Source organism: Dreissena polymorpha, chromosome 10 (genome assembly GCF_020536995.1).
Source record: "Dreissena polymorpha isolate Duluth1 chromosome 10, UMN_Dpol_1.0, whole genome shotgun sequence".
NCBI lineage: Eukaryota > Metazoa > Mollusca > Bivalvia > Myida > Dreissenidae > Dreissena > Dreissena polymorpha.
Window position 1 is genome coordinate 63109512 of NC_068364.1, and position 18339 is coordinate 63127850.

The following is an 18339-nucleotide window of genomic DNA, read 5'->3' on the forward strand; positions in this document are numbered from 1 at the left end:
ATTTCACTGTATCTTCTAGATCCAACGTATTTCCGCTGTGTCTCTAACATAGTGTTAGGGTAGTTTATGAATCCTTCTCGGATCCTACCCAAATACAACTATGATTTCATGTTTGTAAATAAATGTTCATGTAACTGTCCCTTCTATGTATGTAAAACTGTTCCAACATTGGAAGATGTGTTTCGGTAAAAGTGTGGGGTATATAACTGTGAATGAACCATCTTTTTTGGGAGAGGATTTCCACAGGTCATATACAGTGTCAACCGCAGGGCGAATAGGACGTGCGAATAGGACGTGTCGATGAATCGGATAATTAGGATTAGGATTAAATTCGGATTAATTATAATATCTATTTAGGTTAATATTAAAGTTAATTCTAAAAAAGTGAATAATACATAAAATTTGGAGCTCTCGTTTGGAGCTAAATCTGGGAAAAAGTGTAAAAATGAGGAAAGTGCTTTTGTGAAAATAACCAGCAAATAATAACAGTAGCTAGTAAAGAACGTATTTAACAAATCATACATAAAATAATTAATTAAATTATTTCCCTTTAATCACGCGTTTATATTATCAAACCTAAAACAAAAAACTATATGACAGGTAATTATTAGGGTATCCAGATAGCAGGTAAAACTAAATCTCTTAGTGCAATTGCTTCGAATTCTATCAATATTTTGTGGTGTAATTGGTGGGATATCGAACCAAGAAGAAGGGTGCGTCAACGGGAAAGTAGTAAGTCTGTACAGATTTTAGTAGGCACTAAAGATTACAATCATATATACCCCGCATAGTAACGAATAAAAGTAGGTAAAGTATTATATATGGGTAAAACATAATAATTTAAAGAATATTATAATTTTGGTAAGACTTTGGAGCCTAAAATCTATCGATTTACGTAAACGCAATCCAGACTACTTAAGAAAATTTGCTGAATAGACCCTCTAATTACCTCCACATTCCATAGCTAGCCAAACAAGCAAACAAAGGGTTTTTCATCGCCCAATTAAGATCAATTTGGGCTAGAGACATCTGTGCAATTATCACTCCTAGCGAATCCTCCAAAACAAGCTCTATTAATTATTGACACTTATTAGGTAATTACGCAAGAAATACGCGTCCTTAACAAAAAATATAATAAATTAATAATGATCATAATAATAAAAGATATTAATTACAATCACCTACCGCGCGCACGGTATATACGAAACATTAACAAATCGCTTTTTTAACACTTTCAAACAAGTGTTTGCAGTATCAGAACAAACAACATTTAGGGACATATCTTTCTCAATAAGTTACCAAATAGATCCAACTAACAAATACAAGAATTAGTCTCCAATCGGCGTAAGTTACACTCTTTCGATTGTAATCAGTAATTCTAAAAAAATGATGAGAAAAATCCCTTTAACCGCCGCTTAGACCTCTGAAACGCCTAAATCAAATAGGGCACAAAAGGCAAATCCAGCAAAAAAACGCGCGGGAGATGCTTCATATGTCTCCCCTGAGGCAAACAAGTATGTAATGGGAAGCTCTTATATCCTCTCTCCAACCCTAACCCTTCATCCCATGAAAAAACCCATTCTGAAAAAAGGACCCATACTGGACCCTTCAAATCAGGCCCCGCACAGGCACTATGGATTACGGTCACCCTCACGACGGTGGGCATTATTTTCCCGCGCGACAAGGCAAATGTCATCGGGGAAGCTTTTCTTAAGTATATGGGGAGCGAGGTCGCGCGGCCAATACACGAGACAAAGGTCTGATATTTAGTGTTCGTAAAGACTGTCTTAACAAAGCCGAAAAATTCTCCTACAACATAAACAAATACGATTTTAAATTAACAGTAAAATCTCCCCAAGAGAAAGGAATTATCCATGTCCCAAAAAGCGCGAACATTACCAAAATCAAGCAAGAATTACAATCCAAAAAACGTTGAGTCTGTCCATAGTGGGGTAAATAATACTTTTATTACCGTCACATTCAAAACCGAAAACGCGCCAACCAAATTACTTGGACTAAACGTTTAGCCCGCGCTGCACTCTTACATCAGGTGCGCGAAATGCCAGATGTTCGGACACGCCGAGCTAAATTGCAAGAATAATGCCAGATGCCCCCATTGTGCGGGAAATCACACCCATGACACGTGTCAAAACAGAACTAACAAAAAATGTGCGAATTGCAACGGTCATCATAGCGCGGCTTATAAAAATTGTCCCACTTACCTCAAGTTCGTAATGAAGATTCAGGAAAAAAACCTTAATGAAACAAACAAATACATTAATAATATCCATACGAGTGCCCAACCTACCAATCTAGAGAACCTAGCAAAACTTCTAGTCAGTAAAACATAATTAGAAATCCTAGCTATTCTGAAAGATAAACTGGGCGATAGCGACCCTGACCCCAGCAATGACCCCACTACATTAAACCCAAAATTACAAACATCATCAACAACAACAACACTACCAGAATCCCAGCAGCAACTGCAATCATCGGCCATCAGCCAGCAATCCCAACAACTACGAAGCATACAAACTATCATCAACCACAATCATCTCACACAAACACGCCAGCGCCACCAACAACAACCCTACCGCTATTACTACAACAAAGGGCCATATAATAGCCACAAACAATTTCACTATCAAAGGGCTATGCGGACCCATACACCGCTATACCAGCCAAATCACGAAGCATGGCACACAGGCGCCCTCCCTTTTCCGGCCTTTGCCAGGAACATTTACGGTTACTATTAGGCAGTTGCATTAACTAGATAAAGAAATAATTCATACTTCCTTGAGGCATTATAACATCCTAAAGCCCTCAAATGTCTGCGACTGAACATTATTATAACCTAACAAACCTAACCGTCATGTCGTGGAACGTCCGAGGGATAGGAACACGAAATGAAAAAATGTACGAATTACAAAATTATATTAACAAAAAAAGTACATGTAATCTGCCTACAGGAAACCAACTTCAAAAGCACTCACCGACAAGTTCATCTCAAAGGGTACCAACCGCCAGTTAGGTCTAAACAAAGAGACAAAATGATAGGCACTGGAATAGCAATTTACGTAAAAGAGGGCATACCTTTTACTGAAATAGAAGTCAACCAAGAAAGCCCCATTGAATCATGTGCCATCACACTTTACATGACTAAACACCAATCATACCGTATTCAATGTGCATATACACAAACTAAAGATAATACCGCCAAAAACTATTCTAAAATATTTCAAAAAATGACTTACGGAAATAGTAATATTAGTGTTGGAGATTTCAACTTAAAACACCCCTGTTGGAACCCTGAGGGCGACCCAAGATGTGACGATCATGCCGAAAATCTCTTGAAATTTCTTAATGATAACAGCATTAACTTCATTAACGACGGCCAAGTAACGAGACTGGTTGACCGCGAAGATCACCGTGATAGCGCTATCGACCTTGCCCTTATTTCATCCCACCTCCAACCAGTAAGCGAATTCAACGTAATTGATAATTCCTTTGGCAGTGACCATCTTCCGATAATAATAAACCTTAAGCTTAAAAGACAAAATACCCTTCCGTCCACACAACACAAATTGAAAATTAACAAGGCCTCACCTGAGCAATGGAATAACTTTAAAACTCAGTGTGATAACGAATTCACCCACAATCAAGATAACACTGATATCAATACCCACTTTAAAACGTATGTGACCAAACTTAAGACAGCGCTTGATAATTCCATCCCTGTAGTTAACAACAAACCCAAAAACAGTAAACGCTCAGTTCAATGGTGGAATCAGGAATGCGATGACTCCATTAGATATCGCAAAAAAATGTAGGAAAAAATTTATCCGCATCAAAACAGGACCTAAATATGAAAAATTAAGAGAAGCCCGCATAAGAGTCAAACAGGTAATTAAAAAGGCAAAAACAGATAGTTGAAATGAATTTTGTAATAACCTTTCATATAAAACAACTAGTAAAGAACTATGGGATCATGTAAGTCGTATGCAAGGCAGACCTCCAAATATAACACCTATTTTCCGCGTAAATAACCAAATTCTTGTTACTAATGCAGATAAAGCCTCGGCGCTGGCCCAGCATTATCAAAACATTAGCAGTGACGAAGGTAACTCTGAAACTTTTATAGCAAGAAAACAAGTTCTGAAAACAAAATGAATTCCCTGACTGGCTCCAATCCACCGACCAGGGCAAAACCCAAAAATACAATGCTCCATTTAGTCTGTTTGAACTCGAAGCTTCTAACTTGCAAAAATGGCGCACCGGGCGACGATAACATTAATTACAAAATTCTAAAACAATTGCCAATATCCGCGAAACAAGAACTAATTACTCTCTTCAATAAATCTTGGGCCGAAGGTACTCTTCCCGACCAATGGAACGAGGCCATAATTATTCCAATCATAAAAGCAAATAACCCAAAAGACTCCCCAGCCTCATATCGACCCATCTCACTTACCTCTACCTTTACCAAACTTATGCAGAAAATGATAAAACCGAGACTCTGCGCGTACTTAGAAAAAGTTCAATCAGGCTACATATCAAACCATTCTTGCGAAGATCATATTGTCCGCTTAGAAGCCGATATAAAAAAAGCACAACTTCTCGGTCAGACAGTGGTAGCCGTATTTTTGGATCTCACCGCTGCCTTTGATAAATTATGGAATGAGCATGCCATTCAGCTTCTTTATGAATTAGGAATAGAGGGCACCATGCTTAAATGGCTAGCAGCGTTCCATAAAACCCGTAAAATTAAGGTGAGATTAAACGGTGAAACCTCCGAGACTGTGGAAACTGTTAATGGTTGCCCCCAAGGTAGTGTACTGTCGCCGATATTTTTGTCAATTGCTATGAACACGCTTGAAACAGCAATATAGGAGCAAAACTCTAAAAACTGTAACGACCGAATACAATTATCACTCTTCGTAGATGACAGCGCGATATTGGCCGCATCTAAATCACCGACTTTAGCAATTCAGAAAATACAAGCGGCCCTAACTGCGATTGAAAACTGGAGCAAAAATTATGGTTTTCTTATAAATCCAACAAAAACTCAAGCCATTTTATTTCATGCTAGTACACGCAAATCTAAAATATATAACGAAATCCCGCAACTCACGCTATGCGACATACCACTTACGTTCCTCGATAACATTACGTTCCTAGGAATGACATTCGATAAACAACTAACATGGAAAGACCACATATTTAACTTAATTACTAGATGTCAAAAGGACCTAAATTTTCTAAAAGCAATCCAAAGGCACAACTGGGGAACTGACAAAAAAACCCATCATGCGCATATATAAAGCCACTATCTGGGCAAAAATAAACTACGGTAGCATCGCATACCACTCTGCTAGCGACTCACTATTAAACAAACTGCAAGTTATCCAAAACACAGCACTCAAAATTATTACCGGTACACGAAAAACAACAAGCACCATAGCACTACATATCGAATGTGGAATGCTCGAACTTAATAAACAAAGAGATATTAACCAATTGAAATATCGCGCGCGAACGGCCTCTATGGGAAGCAACCTTCCAATAAATGAAAGTTTTACGGATGATCCAGTTTATTTTAAAACAAAACATAAAAAGCGATTCGGACTTCCGTATGCACAGAAAGTGCATACGTTAGGCAGTTACTATAAAACTGACAAAATTATAACACAAGCACCCACTTACTTTAGCCTTAGCTCACTCTCCAGACCTGACATCGACTTGCAACTAACAACTGTGATAAAAAAATCCGACAACGACCCCGAAAACGGTTATATAGCCCAAACTCACATAACAAATAACTACTCTAATTACATCCAAATATATACCGATGGAAGCAAAAATGACGAACATAAATTAGTATATAACACTCAAAATGCTGTCATCCATCACAGTAAAGTAAAATACACAAAACACCTGACTATATTTACATGTGAATTAGCCATAATAAACAGCGCGCTAATTTGGCTGAACGAATTAGAAACGCACGAACTATTTAATAACGTTATTATATCTGATTCACTCAGCGCTTTGCAAGCGTTAAAAGCAGGTACATCCAGAACGCAACCAGACTTAATATATTCAGTGTTAAAGAAAATTACTAAAAACTACTAAACTAAAAACATCTCAATTAAATATCTTTGGATTCCAGGTCACGTAGGTATTTTGGGAAACGAGCATGCTGACCAACTCGCTAAGGTAGGATCACATTAGGGTCTACTTTCAAACCTACTCCCTAGCGCACGCGAACTGATCGCAATCATTAATCAGAAAGCTTATAACGTACAGGACCACCGATGGTCAATTTACTGTGCAGATCATGATTTTCCGCTATTGAATAACCCTAGTCATAAGATCAACATCTACAGCCACATTAAACGGGAAGATAGAGCATACTCACGCCTGAGGCTGCGGGTGTCACGACTGCATGGGGACTATTACAAACCTGTCAACTGCCCGCAATGTAACATTCCAAAAACGTTCGAACATCTCTTTTGTGTATGTCCGGCATATACTGTACAACGCCTAGAATTTAGTGCAGGGGTACTAGCAGCGTACAAAAAATACTGTGATTGATCGCGGTCTACTGCTAATGCCGCCGAGCGGGATCGGCTCTATTGTAAGACAACATGTTTTCAATTTTTTGCGAGACACGGGGTACCTCGATAAAATATAAATATACTAATTAAATCTCGTACATCGAAACACATCGCGTTTACTGACGTAGGCATTTACAGCAATGAAATACCATGGACTATGGCCTTGAAGGGTGTCCCCGGGCTGGCACGGACGACGGGCCGTTCAACGAGTGTTAACGGTCCTCTCTTCCGGGCCAGCTCGGACTGCACCTGGCCTTAGTCACCCCCTCACAGGGTGTAACCGACGGGCCACAGCGACGAGTGTCATGGGGGCCCCTTGGGCTGCGCCCTTTGAGGACGCCGTGAACGGGAACGGGCAGCCACGCTAAAACACAGTAGAACAACAACAACAACAATCTATAATACAACGACGGAAGGGTACCTTTTTCACACGTGTACCCTACACAGCGTGATTAGAAACAGCGTGCCAGTGCTCGTGCCACTAGTTCTCAAATGACCTACCAAATAAAACTCAAACTATATAGACACACCTCGACTAACTACAACCCCAGTAAATAGGTAATCAGGATGAATATACATGTAGGGACAAAACAGTCATAGACTAATATAACCTGTATATTGTCTAATCATAACCCAGAACAACACTATCAAATGTCTGGAATAAATTTTTGTGAGAATTACGATATCACATTGTGATCATCAGGCTACAGTATAGCCCTCACATAATTGAAACCAGACATCTACATATCAGCTGGAAAAGATTCAATTTACAATTAAACATGATAAATAGCAATTTATGATCCATATACTGAAAACCACTACCAAACGACTGGAATTGATTTTCGTGAGAATTACGATATCACATTGTGATCATCAGGCTACAGTATAGCCCTCACAAAATCGAAACCAGATATATACATATTAACTGAAATAAACTCAAATGAGAATTGGAATCTCAGTACAGCACCAACAACACACAATGCTAAAACGACGGAAGGGCACGTTTTCCCCAACACGCAGGTCACTCAGCCTTTAATGACGGGAGGGTACATTCCCCTTAATACATATGACACTCGGCCTTTCTCGACAACTATGGATAAGCTCTAATTCTTTTTTTAAATCCAAATATCGCGCTAGATAACACAATCCAGGGTTCCGCGAGACCCTCTTTTTCCTTCTCTCAAGATGTAAACAGCCACCGACCACAAAGGCAGGGGAAAGCACACAGACAACATACTTTCACGCAGTATCGGAAGATATTAAGTGCGCACGTGGGCAAATCGCATTTACTCACAGTGCAACCCCTATAGTTGTAAATATTGTTGTAAATAAATATGACAAGTAAACTTTTCCCATATCCACACTATCAAAACATGTTGGGTGGAGCGTGTCGGCAGGGCTAGTAGGGCGCGCCTGGCGAAATACCAACTTGTCCGTGCACTCTGGCTCTGTTGAAATGACCCACCCATCATAACCAAAAAAAGAATGGTGACGGTTTTTATTGTTGTTTTCCCTACTGTTGTGTAGATGATGCTTTCCCGTAGTGTAGTTTAAACAGAGCCCGTTATATGACAGGAGTGTTAAATTAATAAGTTAGGAAATTCTAATTCACCCATGAATGCAAACCAAACCAAACCAACGGTGGCGTTTTTTCTCTTGTTTATCGCATGCTCTCTTATATTCTTTATATTATCTGGTTTATAGTGCATGATATTTGATATATATGGGCGACGAGGAAACAGTCTAAATTAGGAAAGAAGCTGTATACCTACTCTGCAATATGCTAGATTTTCACTCACTGGTCATAAATTTGGTTATTAGTGTGTGCGTGTTTAAATTGTTTAACTAATACTGTTAATCCTAACCTAGCTGACTAACATGTCTTCCGCGAGGGACGTTAAACGGGGGTGCAGTGTATCGGTGATCTACACCGGGTACTTTAAAGCACCAGGAACGCCTCTGGAAATGGGGCGTTTCCTGTATCCCGCTCGAACCCCCACTAATACCTCTCCTGGGGCGGAGAGCTCTATAAAATCACACTCATTTTCGTAAACAAACTATAAACAAAAAATCATAAATAATAATAATTATAATAATGATAATAATAATTATTATGATGAGAACAGTGTTGTTGTTTTTTTCACTTATATGGGAATGGTGGCGGGGCCCGTCCAAAGGGGAAAAATGCGTCGTTTTTTAGGAAAAGGGGAAAATTAAATATGCACTCTTTTATATGTAATGATGTTTATTATATGAATACACATGTTTGTATGAATATAATATTCACAGCAGAATGCCTCTGTCCTTTTTCTGAAATATATATCAATGATTTTTTCAACATTAGTTTCAGACAGTTCAGCCTTCATGCACAGTCTCAGTTTTCTTAGCCATTTTGAGTCGAATTGAGTTTTTTTTAAATCAATTAAATGGCAAATTTGAGCATTTTTTATCAATAAAATAGACCAAATTGGAATGTTTTTATCAACCAATTTTGACACAATATAGATACATCAGGCCTTTTCCTAGCCATTTTGGGAGAAAAATGCAATTCATGAGAAAAGTCCACTGATTTGAAAAAAAACTTATCTAATTTAATATGACACTTTATAATAATTAAAAATCATATAAATTATTGTTATATACTTTGTTAGTTATTTATGAAATAAATTTGAGATATATTTGTCATGATTATGAAACAGTTCTTTCTAAAAAAATAAAAAATAAAATAATGCAGGGGATTTTTCTTTACAAAATGTTGGAAAAATATATACTCTTTTTGAGGGGAATGGGGCCGAATATCGGCCCCGATATTGCCATAAAAAACACTGGAGAATGATGGTTATGTTAATGTTAGTGATGATTTTGAAGTTGGGGTTAATGATGATGATAACAACAATACTAATTATGGTTATAATAGGACAAAATTTGCACACTTAACGAAAGATATTCCTAACCATTTATCTATTTTATATTATAACGGGTCTACTATGATTAACGTTTTTTTTAATTGTAATATAATTCTCCTCCTGTTTTATTTATTTATTTATTTTTTTCTGTCTTTTGTTTATTTATTTAATATCAGTGAACGATAAGGTCTCATTGGCCACTGTGCACTGGTGTATTTGTATTAAAAATAGTAATAATAATAAACCTTTGGCGAAAACCCGAAAAGTTGGGGTAAATTTGACCTACTTTGGTTCAAAATTAAAATATCTTCCCCTGACAGGTCACAGGGGCAGGTCAGCACATAAGGCTGTCGTGAAGACGCAGCGAGATCTGTAAATAAACTCTGACATTCACACACTTTTTTTGGGGATGGGGATTTCACAGTATGTCTGCTTAATTCTGCACCGTAGCTAGGCACACACGCCGAAGTCTCCAATAGGAATATGTCTGTCTGTTTGTCTGTCTGTTTGTATGTCTGTATATCCGGTTGTTCACGCATATCTTTCTTCATATATATAAAAAACAATCGACTGTGAACAAGTATCTATTTATAGATCCCGGAAAACGGAACTAACGTTGTTGTGAAATATAATTATCTCCCTTGAAAACACAAAAATACTCATAATTTCACTGTATCTTCTAGATCCAACGTATTTCCGCTGTGTCTCTAACATAGTGTTAGGGTAGTTTATGATCCTTCTCGGATCCTACCCAAATACAACTATGATTTCATGTTTGTACATTAATGTTCATGTAACTGTCTCTTCTTTGTATGTAAAACTGTTCCAACATTGGAAGATGTGTTGCGGTAAAAGTGGGGGGTATATAACTGTGAATGAACCATCTTTTTAGGGGATGGGGATTTCACAGTATGTCTGCTTCATTCTGCACCGTAGCTAGGCGCACACGCCGAAGTCTCCAATAGGAATATGTCTGTCTGTTTGTCTGTCTGTTTGTATGTCTGTATATCCGGTTGTTCACGCATATCTTTCTCCATATATATATATATATATATATATATACTATATTTCAATAGACTTGTCATAGATTGATATTGTTTCTTAAAGAGACATTTTCACGTTTTCGTAAATGTTTTGACGATTTAAAAATCTGACAATTATATGCGATACGATTGACTAATCTGGAGAGTTCTGTTATATTTTTTGACATTACGGGGACTGTTTATATAACATATAAAAACACCACTCACTGAATGAGCACGGATGGCCGAGTGTTCTAAGCGTTATACAGTTACTCCAGGGGTCAGTGGCTAGTTGTTTATTACTTTTTTCTTTCGTTTATTTTATAATTGTTTTTTCTGGAGCTTTTTAGTTCCAATGTTTACATTTATTTATTTAAAGCATTTAGTGGCACACTTCAATACATGCACAAATCTGTGAAAAGGGCCCTGTAATTCAATGTTTGACAAAACTCAAACTCAAGCAATTTATTTAAGGAAATAATGGCCACCGGTCCAATAATACACAATGTACACAAACAATATACAATCACATAGTTGCCTTGTAACTACTGATTACTAACTTACTAGCCTTGTTACTTAATAGATTTACATGTTAATACAAAATTATGATTAAATGTTGTTTAACAGATGGTATACACAAGTTGCGATTATGCGTAACTTTATCATTAGTTGATCCCATTAATAAATAAAAATCAGATACTGAATTTCAAACATGGAACCATTTAAAGAGATATTGGGTTCGGATTTCTCCTAACTTGTGAAAAAATGAAAAATGGTTGAAATTGACAATCAATAACACGTATACAAGACAATAATCACACAGACTATCATCAAATATAATATTTGATTGTATACCTTTCTCATAATTAAATTTATGACATAAACGTATGTATGGTATCCAAAAAAATATGTATAGTGTTTATTTACACAATGTGTTCAATTAATTCATTTTCGATTTTTTTCATATAATAATCATTTCTCACAGTCGCGTTGATAGATTCGAAGCCGGAATCATCAGAAATCGCATTGAAATACGATTGATGATGTCATTATTAATGTACCGAATGAATTTAATGTATGTTTTATCTTGAACGTTTTCAATATCCACATTATCGTTATCGACACCATGACCAACACTGCCACGTACAGACCAGGCAGAATCAGCATCACCAGTCAACATGTTGGATCTTATCCTATCGTATATTCGGAATCGTTTCATTGCAACATTCTGCGCTGTCTCCAGTTCCTGTAGGATGGTCATGTATTTCTCCACTGGGATTGGTTGAAAACAGAACATGTCTGATGAATCATATTCGAAGTTCCACTCAATCTTATTTTCCTTTATGAATGAACATCCGAATTCCAGCTTTACCTCAATTTGCTGATCACATGCAGATAGTATGTTCACACATTTGCGTAATTGGATTGCACTCAATCCATTACAGTAGATATGTAAATGCTTCAATGATTTAGGTAACCGTATATTGATAAATCTAAGCACATATATTGTAAGCGTGTTCAGTTGTTTCAGCGATGATAGTGACTGCGACAAAGACTCTAGATGGTTCACATTCAAACATTGATCCCTACCACTCAGAGTCAGACTCTTGATATTCCGACCACGAAGAGACTCCCACAAACCGGGACAGTCATAAACCACTTCCCAATTTTTTCTCTTTGTAACGCGAGTGTGATTATATATCTGCATGTTAAATGTATTATTACTTGTCTGTAGTTTTGCGCTTATATCTGTATATGATCTGCTGACTGCATGCATTGCAAACGATTGTATGTCACAGTCTTTCAGCTCACACACGACCTCGTGATCGAGTGCCATCAGCGTTCTGAACAGACTACGTAGCCAGGAAGACGAACATGTGACATGGTCCAATAGAATGCGTTCTATGGAGGGAAGTACTGGAGGAGGGTCTGCGCACTGGGCTGGATCTGTACTGTCAAGAATAATCCAGACCGGATGTTCCGATGCAGCCGGGCTGGCCGTATCTACAAAATAACAACTTATGTAATTGTATGACGGTTACTAAAATATTATAAAGAGTCACATTGATTGTTGGTGGCATACGTTCATATCAATTTTAGCGAAGTCGAATATAATGAAATGACTAAACCTTTGACATCTGGTATAAATTACAAAATATACGTATATGTATATATATCAAAAAGGTACTCATAAGTATACTAAGTAGTATCCGAGGCGCAATAACCGATCGAGCCTTACTTTCGGGTAGAAAATGAAACATACAGTTACATTTCGTTATTAAACATGCAAATGCCCTGCGCTTTAGCAATTTTATGTGGACACACTTTCAATTATAACTTAATGAGCTAAGTAATTACATAGCCAGTGAGTGTGTCTCCGTAGTATGTTTGTACATCTTTATTAGCTATAACTTGATCGTTATTTATCGGTCCAAAAACAAAAGTCGTTTAGATAAGGATCCAAAATATCTGTTGAATATACTGTTTACAGAAACACGTGTGATAAGTTTATACAAAATGTATAATTCATAGATTGAGTTTTACTTGATTTATCGAAGACGACATTGCTGCATCAGGGTTGAAAGACAGCTTGATATACATACTTAAATATAAAGAATTTAAACTCCAGAAGCTGCAGCAGTATTGCATTTGCATTTCAATCATACACACCTTCGTGGTCCTTTATTTATGGCAAGGAACTAATTGCCAAAACGGTACAGTAAGGCACAAAACGAAACAACATAAATATACACATAGTAGAATAAAGCTGGGGTCACCGCCTTGGAACGGTCAATGCTAAGCACTGGGGGTTTTAACCGGTTATAGAGCGCTCAACCTCACACTTGGCCCAGTAATATTCACGATACATATAATTGTAAATAAAACTTAACCTCATAGCATTGTAACTCAAATTTAACAGTAATAAAAGGAAATTAAAACGCATTTAATTTAATTACTATTTAATTACTCAATGGTAGGAAGGAGACCAGAGTAACAGAGTTACATTTTGTTGAGGCACGATGAAATGAAATTACTAACTGCATTTAACTACATCCCTTCTTTTTACAAAAAAGATTTAAGAATATAGCATCATATAGTTAATATTTTAGATCATCATCGGGTACCAAAGGGAAGAGGCAACAATATTGGGTGAAAAAGATCCAAACTACCTACTTGATTGTTTATGTGACAGTAATATACTACAATGCAAAAATAAATGATTGTAATACCTGAAAAGAATAACCGTACAGACTGAGGCTATAATTTATCAAGATGAAAATTATACTATCAATGATCAAACAACGAGGGGCTTAGTGATCTTTACAAGAGTACATTATTCAAAATTAATATAACGAAACTTAAAAATAAATCGATCAAGAAACTACCATCAGAGAAGAAAAAAGTTGTTCGGGTGTCGTTTTTAGGAGTGATGACGTATAAAGGAGCGATTACATGATGATCTCACCAGTAACGAAATTAAGCATTATTAAAGCGGCTGTACTGAATAATCGAATTACCAACGTAATTATAAATTATTAAAGCGGCTGTAATGTATAATCGAATTACCGATAAAACCAGCTATGCTTATCGAACATTATAGAAGCAACCATATAAAATTGTCATTACATTAATTATTCCAAATTTTAAGAGAGGAAAGATATAGTGAATCTAAAACTAACAAGCATGTGTTTTTAAGTACATCAGTGTCATTTCCCTTTGATAAAAAGGAGCTAATTAAATTAAAAAGTTTATTACTAGCATTTGCGTAAAGATATTCACATTCGCGAACACGCTTCAAAACATCTTCATAAAATGATGGTTGTGAAATTCCATTAGTTAAATGCCATTTTAAGGAAACATTATATTTTAAAATAAGATCACTATATTAAAGTGAAATTTAGCGAATTTACGCCGAAGGTTATGATACAAAAAACCTTGTTTTAGCAATTTCTTCGTTATTATACGATTACGATCATTATAATCTTAACACATGAACATGCTCTAGCGTATCGTACCAACTGCGAAATGTAAATACCATAAAAAGGACCTTTAGGGATGTTACCATCTAGGTAAGGAAAATTCACAATTTCAAAGTTATAGTCGTCCCGTTTGTCGTATAAGCTTGTTTTGATCTTATTATTATTAATAGTTAGATGTAAGTCTAAATATGCAGCATATGTATTTGATTGACACGATTTATCTAAGACTAGTTCTTTTGGGTAGATATTGTGAATATATTGTTCAAAGTATGGATTATTTAAGTTCAGTATGTTATCAATGTATCCACTTGCAAGGTTAACACATTAAATCAAATTTAGTTGTTTAGGTTTCGATAATACTAACATAAAATCCCTTCGAAACAACATAAAAATAGATCAGCAATAAGCGGTTAACAATTAATACCCATTGGAACACCGATAATTTCTTTAAATAATTAAAAGACTACATTAAACTAAATGATCGCGTAGCCCTCCGTAGTGCATTTTGAAACGAGTGTCTTTTTCAAAAGAGTTTTTTTGTCTGGTTAAAAAGTCATTTTGCGATCGCAACCATTATTTGTATCATATGTATGTGTGCATCATCGTGTGCATTTTATTGGCTTTACGTTAAAGAACGTTTGGGTCGCGTTTGGTGCATTTGTTGAAGTACTTACTGCCGAAACCCTATTTTCCGAGGCTGCTTGCATTTTTTGGCGAATTTGATTTTCATAAGTTGCATGATATATCGGTTGTATAACAATTGTCGAAGGAAGACGTATTCATCCTTCAACTGATACTAGGCTTGCACAATGTAATGTTGAGAACAGGCAGAAAAATAACCTCAAAGTTGGCCGTTTCATAAAAGGCACCTTTGGACTTTGGATTTATAGTAAGCTCGCTTAATCATGTTATGTGATATGTCAATAGTATTATGAACACGAAATATAAATGTTAACGTCTACTAATTTATTAGTTGTACCATTTGTTTAAACCATAACCGTTCAAACTGACGAACAATAAAACTGTATAACAAAATCAATGACATGTATACACAATTTAAACCCAAGGAGAGCCGAAGCAGACGTCGAAGGAGGGTAAATATACGATAATTGTTTCAGCGTTAGCGTCTGTTTCACAGAAAATTTGATCCATGAATAACCACGACAACGAAATTTAAGAGGCAGTTTCATAGCAATTAAGCTGTAAACAGGTTTGTTGTAAGTGAAACAATATAATAGTAATTATGTAATTAAAGATTTCAACAAAAAAATACGTGCGTTCTTTCGATTTGGCAAGCTCTTTTATGGATTTCATATAAGTTGTATAAATAAATAAAATCAGTTTGTTTCGCTACCAAAAAACAATACTTCTTTAACAATTCGATAATTATTTGGGTAAAAACTGAATTTTCATGTTGCCAAATCAAATCCATTCCCGGTCTGTTCAACTGACAGATCCATTTTGGTAAAGAGCACGGCATGTCAATGTTAAAAAGTGAGGTCTAATTGTAATTGCTATTTCAATTAATGAAAAGGAAACTTTACTATTATCAGTCATCTAAAGCAGCTACACACAATTAATACTACTGAAATCCTTTTCATTGGCAATTGTTAAACAAAACGCTTATCACAATACTAATAGTATTATACTACATTTTATGATAATTATGGTATATCGTATATTTTACTCCTTACCTATTAACCACATGTGTTTGCCCGATAGTTGTAACGATTTCAATTTGTTACACGATGACAGGTTAACCTCAAAATGAGATGGATGCTCATCACTTGAAACTAAACTTTGCATAGTCCCGAAGAATACCGAGGAGGTTACTACCAACAATAACTCGACATTAGACGTGTTTGTAGACCATATCACGTTGCAATCTCTCACGTTGCTCTTAGTAATGTAAAAGTGACTCAATTGCAGGTGTATGTCATCCTGCTTGTTGGCTGCTGCCTCTCTGATTCCAGACTCAATTATGAGCTGAAAATCACATGGAGAATACGGCCTTGGAGGATGAACATCAACAACGTGACATTGATTCATTAAAGCTGACAGTTCATTCGCAGCACAAATCTTCATTCCACACACAAATATGAGAACTTGCGCTATGTCGAGATATAAACACGTGTTTAATTTAAGATATCTGGAAATGACATCATCAATGACGCGTGGATTACAAGCGATATGGTATGCTGCGAGAAACTCCTGCACAGTTTTGTGAACGAATGAGTATGATCTCCCTGTCCGACTTTTATCATTCCTGTTTGTTAGTATTCCTGCCTTAAGAGCAAACATCTTGCGAACTGTAAACTCTTCGTTAGAAAAATGGTTGGACAATGTAATGTCATCGAAAACAATAGATGATTCTCTTTCAGAAGAGAAGAGCAATTTAAAAGCTACCTCAGCTAACTTATCTAAGTGTTCAATGTTTGGCTGTAGGTAACTTGAGCTATAAAAACAGTGCACTGGTGGCGGGGTTGATTCGTTGAAATAACCAGTTGCACTGTTAGCCTTTTTACAAAGACTTTCAAGCAGAGTAGTGTAAAGTATACACAATGAATATCCTTTCAAATGTGCTTCATCTTCAATTGTATCTACCCAGGTACAGATGACCAGCGCGTACAACATTGGCGAAGATGATAACGACTGCAGCTTACGACGCGATACGAATAAATTAAATGTATCCACAGTTTTTTGTAGATCCTTCTTCTGGTGAATTATGCATCGAAGTATATTTTTAGCAAATGCATAAGGATCGCTTATCCCTTCGATCTCAAACAAACTGTCGATTTGCGAGTTCTTGATACGTTCATCAGCCAGTTTCCATGGTCGAGATGTTGTCAGAACCGTGCACGTGTCCTTGGAAAATCCAGCCATGGAAGGTTCAGCTAGGTTACTATCACTAGGGGACACCCATTCATCTAGGCCCTCTCGTACTACAAGGCAAATTTCAGTTTTCAGTATTTGTACGAGAAGTTTGTACACGTCGGCGCACTCGTCTTCGAAAAACATTTTATCAATAAGCTGCTTCTTTATCATCTGCGTTACATCCGTCTGATCCCTCGAATCTCTTAACGTGATGAAAAATAACAACTTGAATTTCTGAATGGTTAATCTATCTTCAAATGCTGGATGTTTTATGGAAGCTCCCGATGAAGGCTGATTTGAGTTGCACCAATCATCAACTAACTTAACTGCACACGTTGACTTTCCTCTACCGGGTTCGCCTTGTATGTATATGCGTTGAATCAATTTATTGTCTGTGTAAAATAGTTCTTTGTAGGTCAGTACTTGTTTTTCATTTTTCACCAATTTCCCGTCTTTTTCTATTTTGATTTGGTGTATTTTTGGCGCTGCATACATGTCTGTTATTCGCTTATCAAGACTTTGGTCTAATGTTAACAGAGGCACATTGCAAGTCGTGTCATTGTAATGTTGAATCAAACGTTGTCGAAGATCTGAAATTATAGCACAGCAGTGGTTTATGACAGGTATGTTACATTCTTAGCATGTGCAATTATACAAAGAAAAAACAAAAACAGTTGTCCTTACAAAGTGCCCTTTACTGTTCATATAATATGTTACATAAGTTAAATGTTAATAGTGATTTCAGATCCACATGAGACGTTCCTAAGTTATGTCTAAGTACATAAAACAAAAACCTTTATTTGAACTAACAATGTACAGAATATACATTTTCTGCTTCATTGCAGATAAAGAGTTATGAGTCTGAGCCTTGAGGATAGGCAGCACTTAAACAGAAATAATGGTGTTGAACCTTATCCTGACATACATGCGTACAAAAAGA

General features: G+C 36.5%; 3 protein-coding genes across 8 annotated transcripts in view; 2 read left to right on the plus strand and 1 right to left on the minus strand.

The window, feature by feature from the left end:
• LOC127847042 (protein D2-like) overlaps window positions 1–18339 on the plus strand; it is a 148171-nt gene that overhangs the window by 63328 nt on the left and 66504 nt on the right. The window lies entirely within an intron of this gene.
• Window positions 1–18339, plus strand: part of LOC127847040 (uncharacterized) — a 158550-nt gene that overhangs the window by 30754 nt on the left and 109457 nt on the right. The window lies entirely within an intron of this gene.
• The window catches only part of LOC127847037 (uncharacterized), a 57532-nt gene continuing 50188 nt past the window's right edge, over window positions 10996–18339 (minus strand). For all 6 annotated transcript variants that reach the window (XM_052378562.1, XM_052378561.1, XM_052378559.1 and 3 more), the window contains 2 exons: window positions 16220–17989; window positions 10996–12549 (listed from right to left, as the gene is read on the minus strand). In XM_052378562.1, coding sequence (XP_052234522.1) covers window positions 11525–12549; window positions 16220–17989 — 2795 coding nt within the window. In that variant the 3' untranslated portion in view covers window positions 10996–11524. The remainder of the gene's footprint in view (window positions 12550–16219; window positions 17990–18339) is intronic.